The sequence below is a fragment of the Sipha flava genome, unplaced genomic scaffold, assembly GCF_003268045.1.
Source record: "Sipha flava isolate LNK unplaced genomic scaffold, YSA_version1 162_pilon_pilon, whole genome shotgun sequence".
NCBI lineage: Eukaryota > Metazoa > Arthropoda > Insecta > Hemiptera > Aphididae > Sipha > Sipha flava.
Window position 1 is genome coordinate 137996 of NW_020271810.1, and position 7330 is coordinate 145325.

Consider the following 7330-nt stretch of genomic DNA (forward strand, 5'->3'; position numbering starts at 1 on the left):
CTTATTCAAAACTACTTGTAAAACGTGTGTGTACTGTGTAGCACTAGCATAATAATTAACTAGATAATATCATAACTAGTGGCGTCCGCAGGGGGGGGGGCTAACGGGCTGAAAACCCCCCCATTGCCCGTTTTATTATTTTCTGTTTTTACGTTTACCTCGATTTAATCTTCTTCTTTCTTCTTTCTTGGTTTCGGTCATTCAAGACCATACCTCTAAGTAAACATACTGCCACCTATCCCTATCCTCTGCTACTTCCTTACCTCGATTTAATATAGTTTATTAAATTGTGTGTTTACCTATTTATTGCAAACAATGCAGACCATATTGTCCTAAACTGGCTAAACTCCTAAGGTTCATAGATAATATTTTTATACATTCCATAGTCAGTAAACACGATTAAAGATACTATCTTTAGCCGTGCCACAGTCCATATAAATCTATAATCTATGATAACAATTGCTCATTATTTTTGTTATTATATTTTTTGTTAGTTCTTTTTTCATATATTTTTTTCTTGTCTATTTTATGCTTAATTTAATTAAAAAATATAAAAGCACTTTATTATTCAAACTTATAAACCAGTGACAACTGAGTAATTATTTATTTTCAAGCCCCCATTGAAAAATCCTGCGTACGCCACTGATCTTAACTACATGATATCATAAGTTTATAACTATAATTCATAAAATTAATAATATATACTGATTTTGTTGTATATAGATATATTATTATTTTTTATAATATATATTATTTTATTTTTATAAGAGTATTACAATTTTTTAATTGATTACATTTTTTTAAATTTCAAATTTAATTACTATTACTTTGTTTTAAGAATTTTATATTCCAATTTATTTATTTTGCTTGCATTTATTTTTGTTTTAAAGAACATTTGAAGAGAAAACATCTTGCACACCTTAATCCTATTATAGAAACTGAAGAACAATTAGACTCAGATGTACTATCAGCCGGTCCTTCTACTAGTTCTAATTTACAATTAGAACATTCAGTTTCTAATACGAGTTCACAGCAGCCCTGTATTTCACCTATACCTAAACGTTCTCGCCAGTTAAAATTATTTGGTTCGATTAGAGGTAATGAATTATCCAAAGTAGAAAAAGGTTCGATAGACAAAAGTCTAATCAAAATGATTTCTGTTGATTATCAACCACTTTCATTAGTTGATAATATTGGATTTTTGGAGTATTCAAAAAAATTACAGCCTTTGTATAAGCCGCCTAGTAGGAAAACGTTAACTATGAAATTATTACCGGATGAATATAATAAGATAGCTACCATTCTTAAATCTATGTTAAGAAGTGTCAACAATGTTTCAATTACGACTGATATGTGGACATCAGATAGCAATAGGGCTTATTTAACAGTTACGGGTCATTTTATATTTAATGATCATTTATATTCGCCTGTTTTATCAACAAGAGAAATAATTAAAATACATACTGGTGCAAACATTGCTACTTCAATTTCAACTATTTTAATTGGGTGAGGTATTTTAGACAAAATAGTAACAATAGTTTCAGATAACGGGCCGAATATAAAAAATGAACACCTTCATAAATATCACCATCCATGTGTTGCGCATACATTAAGTTTAATTGTTAATGATGCAATTACTTCAAATGAAGAGTTATTTAACGTGCTAAAAAAATCCCGAGCATTGGTTGGGCATTTTAAACATAGTGTTTCCGCGTCTACAAAATTAAAAGAAATACAAAATCAAATGAATGTTCCCGAATTAAAAGTTAAGCAAGACGTTAGTACTAGATGGAATTCTAGTTTGATAATGTTAGAAAGACTTATTCAAATTAAAGCACCGTTATCTGCCGCAATAACATTTCTTCCTCATGCTCCAAATTTCTTAACTGCGTTAGAATGGGAATTAATATCTGACTGTCTTCCGTTATTAAAACCTTTTGAAATAATGACAGTTGAGTTATCCGGAGAAAATTATCCAACACTATCCATAGTTATTCCTTTGATACGAGGACTTCAGAATACATTGAGAAACAAAACGACTACAACAGCAGCAGGTACTTTACTTAAAAAAACAGCAATCGAAGTTTTAGCTAGGCGTTTAGGGATATTAGAATGCAATAAAATAGTAGCAAAAGCTACATTTTTAGATCCAATATTTAAAAAGACAGGATTTAGGTTAGTGGATAATGCAAATAATACGGAGAAATGGATAACAGATGAAATTCATTCTATAATGAAAAATACTCAAGAGAACTGAACATCTAATATGCCTATCAACGGAGAACCTAATTTATTATGGGAACACTTTGATAGTAAAGTTTCCCAAATTAGAACAACCTTATCAACTGGAATCTCGGCTTCTCTCTTAATACCGCAAATTTAGAAATGCCCTATTTAAATCGAACAAAAAACCCTTTGGACTTTTGGAAACAACACAAAAATACATTTCCTGAACTTTATTCGCTCCAGTTAAAATATTTATGTGTTCCCGCGACTTCTGTTCCGTCAGAATGCGTATTTTCAAAAACGGGACAAATAGCAAACGACCGTCGGAACAGACTTCACCCCAAAAATTTAGATTATATTGTATTTTTAAATAGTAATGTAAATTTAAATTTATAAATTAACAGTGTTAATTAACGTTTTTTTTTCTCAATGCAAGATGCAGTTTCTAAATTATTATTAATATATTGATTTTACCTATGTATAATTATTATTTAGTTATTAATATTGTATCAGTTTGAAATATTTTATGTTATGGTATTTGTTTTATATTTTATAATTAAATACTCAAATTAAATATTTGTTCTTTTATATTTTTATTCTTTGCCTAGATACATGTTACAGAAAATTCACTAAAAAAGTAGTTGATAGGTTAGTAAATATGGGTTATATGTATATGGTTGGCACTTGGTACTACTAATTTAGACTTTAGTATTATACTATTATTATTATTATTCGATTATTTTATTATAAATTATTTAGAATAATAATATAACTACCACTAAATCAGTAGCACTAACTAATAGTTCAATTAGTTAGTAACTATAATTATTCGAATAATAAAATAATCTTATAGACTTTCTGTCCAAATTAAGGAATTTATAAATTATTTTTATAGATAAAAACAATTATAGGTAAATACACTTCAACTGAGTATTACCTAATTGTATTATTATTTATTGATAGGTATTAGCCATTAGGTACACTAAATACTATACCAATGAGTAATGACTATTGACAATATTTATAAAACCAATTACTATAAAGTAGTCAGTAGTATACGGGTAGTGACTACTGAGATAAAAAAGCATTCGATTATTGTATCATTCGAATTATTTATTCGAATGATTCATTCGATTATAAAATTTATCGATTACTAATCATTCGATTATTAAAATTATTCGATTATTCCCATCACTAACAGATACCGTGTCGAGGCGCTACATCGCGTACCGTCTCCCCACCGCGCCGAGGTGTAGCATGGCATCGGTGCGGCATCGCTCCGTTACGCCGCCCCTCCCACTACCGGTACCATCACGCGGCGATTCACAATTCCCCATAAAACTAAGGGCGGGCCGCACTATGCGTTTTGTCGGTTGCCGATGAACCGCATCCCGAAGACCGACCACACTACGCGTTTTATCAGTTGCCGATTTAAAAAGCGCGGAAAATATTTTAATTCAAAATTATATGTTCTTGGAAATATTAGACTACTGTGATATTATATTTGATTTCAACGAAATTTAGCTGGTTTATTATTATATTATTACTATATACTGCTAAAGATAGACCTATCATAATAATCAGATTGTAGACTTTTCATGATAATTATATTGTTTTATAAACTAATATAGAATAGAAACCTTAAACATGTATATAATATTTTAAATGATTTGATTTCGACGAAATGTGTATTGGTTAACCGCAACCGATAATCCGCAAGTTTGGTCGGCACAATACGAAATAAAGTGTTTTGAAGTACTTCCCGAAACGCATCGGCAATGCCAAACCGCAACACGTTGCGGTTCGTCCTGACGAGTTTTAAATCGGTTAGCCGAATCGATCAGTGTGGCCCCGAAAATGCGGTTTATAAGTTATTTATATGTTATTTATGGATGTGCGGTCGTTTACAGATCGGTTCCGAATTATCGGCAACCGATAAAACGCACAGTATGGCCTGAGCCTAATTTGTGACGTTGTCGATTGTTTAAAAAATTTACAAATTTACGACACAACGGCTTGTATGCAACGTTGTAAAATTTGTCAGTAATAGTAAGAATATTAAAAAAAAAAAAAACATAAGCAATAAATAATATAAATAATAGACATAAACAATAAACATATACTAACAGTTCTAATAAATATAGTCATCGTATAACATTATTTTGGATTCCCCCAAATACTAGCTTATCTGAAAAGTCTGCAGTGTATAAATATATGTTTTATCTGTATTCATCAGTTTCCTGTTCGATATCCGTTCGTTATATGTTGCAATCGCATTACTATTAATATTATTATGATTTTTAATTTACTACTTATTTTAATTATTAATTTTAACCGTTTTTAAATTATTTTATTTTTACTTCAACAATGGAGTAATATATATATATATATTTAATATTTATGCATAAAACTAAACTACAATATTATTTACGACATAATTGAAATACGTTTTTCCATAAAGTTTATTTTTAATAATTTGTTTTATTTAATATACAATTTATTTATATTTTATAATACATTTAATATATTTATTATTATTCAACCATTTTTATGTGGAATCGTGTTAAATATGGGTTAAAATTTTTTTTTTTTTTGTATTATGAAAATGTGCCGAAACGGTTAGGTAAAAAGGTATATTGTGTGGAATCCTGTGCCGCCTCCATCACACACCACCGACGCGACCGCGCCATCGTCAACTCTTGCCACCGCTACTCCTCGAGCATTTGCAGTCAACAAACGCGCTACCTGCGCATTGCTACACCCTTCGTTTCTACTACGCGCCATCTTATCACCGCGTCATCACTCAGCACTACGGCCGCCGAGAAATGATTCCGTGTTTTAATATTATTGCTGTTGCTGTTGTTGTTTTTGATGTCGGTACAGCATACGCCAAGGATGGGCAACTCAATGTTACTAGAGAGCCAATTTATAGAAAATTAAAATCTAGTGGGCCAGAGCATAGGAAAAAAAAAGTTGTCTGACAAGAATGGTTTTTTTAAGTTGGGCGTATGTATGTACGTATGGAATTCGTTACCTTTATTATCAATTAGGTAACGATAGACTACGTTATAATTATCTGCGTTATCTGTGCGAATAATTAAATTTTTTGAAGTGGTCTTAAACTAATGATAAAATAATGGGCTGCTGAACTCTGATATTGCCTTATGCCTAGTTAACACGATGCATAGTACTTGTCATTAGTATTAGCATTTGTCACTCGTACTACTACTTGTCACTTATACTAATCATCTAGTGGTTACACGCATAACTGATTTTTGCATAGTATTAGTAAATAGTAAATAATAAATAAGTGATAACATAAATATATAATTTATTATTGAAGTGAATATTATTAATTAATTCGTAGTATTATAAAACAAAATATTAAATATTATTCAAACATAATATCAGCTTTAATAGATGAACTGGAAACTTAATTAAGTAAAAAACAAAAACAAATATGAACGAGGAAATGGTTCTTTCGAAGGTAATTCGGTTGGTTTATTAAAATAACCTGCAATAGAAGATATATCAGAATATAAAAGTTTTATGAGGATGACACCAGACCAATTTAAATTTTTGTTACAAAAAATATCACCTAAAATACAACGGGAAGATACGATTATGAGACCTGCGATACCTGCAAAAATAAAATTGAAGCTTACTTTATCATTTTTAACTAACCGGTATCAGTAGCGCAACTAGGGGTGGGGTTTTGGGGTTGTACCCCTCTCCCCCGAAATTTTTCTGAGGTTTTTACAAATTCTACGTAGGAAAAAAAATGATTTATCTTGAAGACGCGAAATGACTAATTGATATGAAATATGAATATTATTCGTATTATAATTGATAACAATAATAAAATGACAATATGAAACATTTTTGAACATTTGAACGTTCCGTTCCAACTTTAAAACATCAGTAACCTTGTTACTACGATTTCTCGATAGTCGATTGTATATTTTTTTTTTTGTGGCATCACAATATGAAATAGAAGTTAAACAGTTTAATTTTTAATTTAAATATTTTACGCCAATAACATCAGTAGATGTAGAACGAAGTTTTTCATGCTACCAAAATTTACTTCCCGATAACAGACGCAGTTACACAGAAAGAAAAATCTAGGTAAAATTAAAAAAAATGACAATTAAATCAACCAAATCATTGTTAATATAGGGCCAACAGACCTGTTTGTTGATTTCAAAATTTACATTTTGTTAATTTATAGATTAACAAACAGTTTTATTAATTTGCTAAAATTCCCGTTTAGTTCAACAAAATGATTTGTTAAGTCTCAAACTCCAAATTTAGTGCATTTTGTTAAATTAACAATAAATTTTGTTAAATTTATAAAGTTTTCATTCAATTTAACAAAGTTGTTGTTTATTTTAACAACTCTACATTTATAGAATTTTGTAATATTAACAATAGTTTTGTTATATTTATACAGTACTCAATTAAATTGATGAAATCCTTTATTTGAAACAATAGAAATATATTGTTGATTCAAATAGGTCACATTGTTAAATAAACACCGCTGTAGCTAGGGTGAGGGGCACAGGAGGAAAGTGCCCTCCTCCCCGCCCCTCAAATTTAAGTTACATTCACTAAGTAACATGTAATAAGTATTCAAATTCTACAAAAACAATAAAAAATACTCCCCCCTCCAAAAAAAAAAAAAAGGGTGGTTAATAAACTCAAAGTTAAAAAATTAAAAGTTAAAAATAGTAAAAAATTGATGGTTATTTTAGCTTAATTCAGAAAACAAAGGTCAACCAGATTTGAAATTACTTTACAATTATTATATAAATAAAATATAAATTTAACTTAATATTTAAAAAAAATTCTCTATTAAAAATAATAAAGATTTTACTATTAAGTGAATATACACTTTGGCAGGTAGACACTATTTCTTTAGCCGTGTTTAATATAGACGTGTTACATATTTTTAAAACTATATTGTTTTTAAATTTCCCTTCTAAAAAGGATTTAAGACACAACATTGCATTTTTCTTTAATATATATTTAATATGCTATTTATATAAAACAATTTATGAAAGTTTTGTTAGTAGTATGATAATATTAACTAAATGGTATGTATGTA

General features: G+C 29.3%; 1 protein-coding gene across 1 annotated transcript in view; it reads left to right on the plus strand.

Annotated features, from left to right (window-relative positions):
- Positions 1-2257, plus strand: part of LOC112679475 (zinc finger BED domain-containing protein 4-like) — a 7492-nt gene extending 5235 nt beyond the window's left edge. Inside the window, exons 2-3 of the mRNA XM_025549292.1 lie at positions 891-1506; positions 1615-2257. Of these exons, the coding sequence (XP_025405077.1) occupies positions 891-1506; positions 1615-2257 (1259 nt within the window). The remainder of the gene's footprint in view (positions 1-890; positions 1507-1614) is intronic.
- The last annotated feature ends 5073 nt before the right edge of the window (positions 2258-7330 follow it).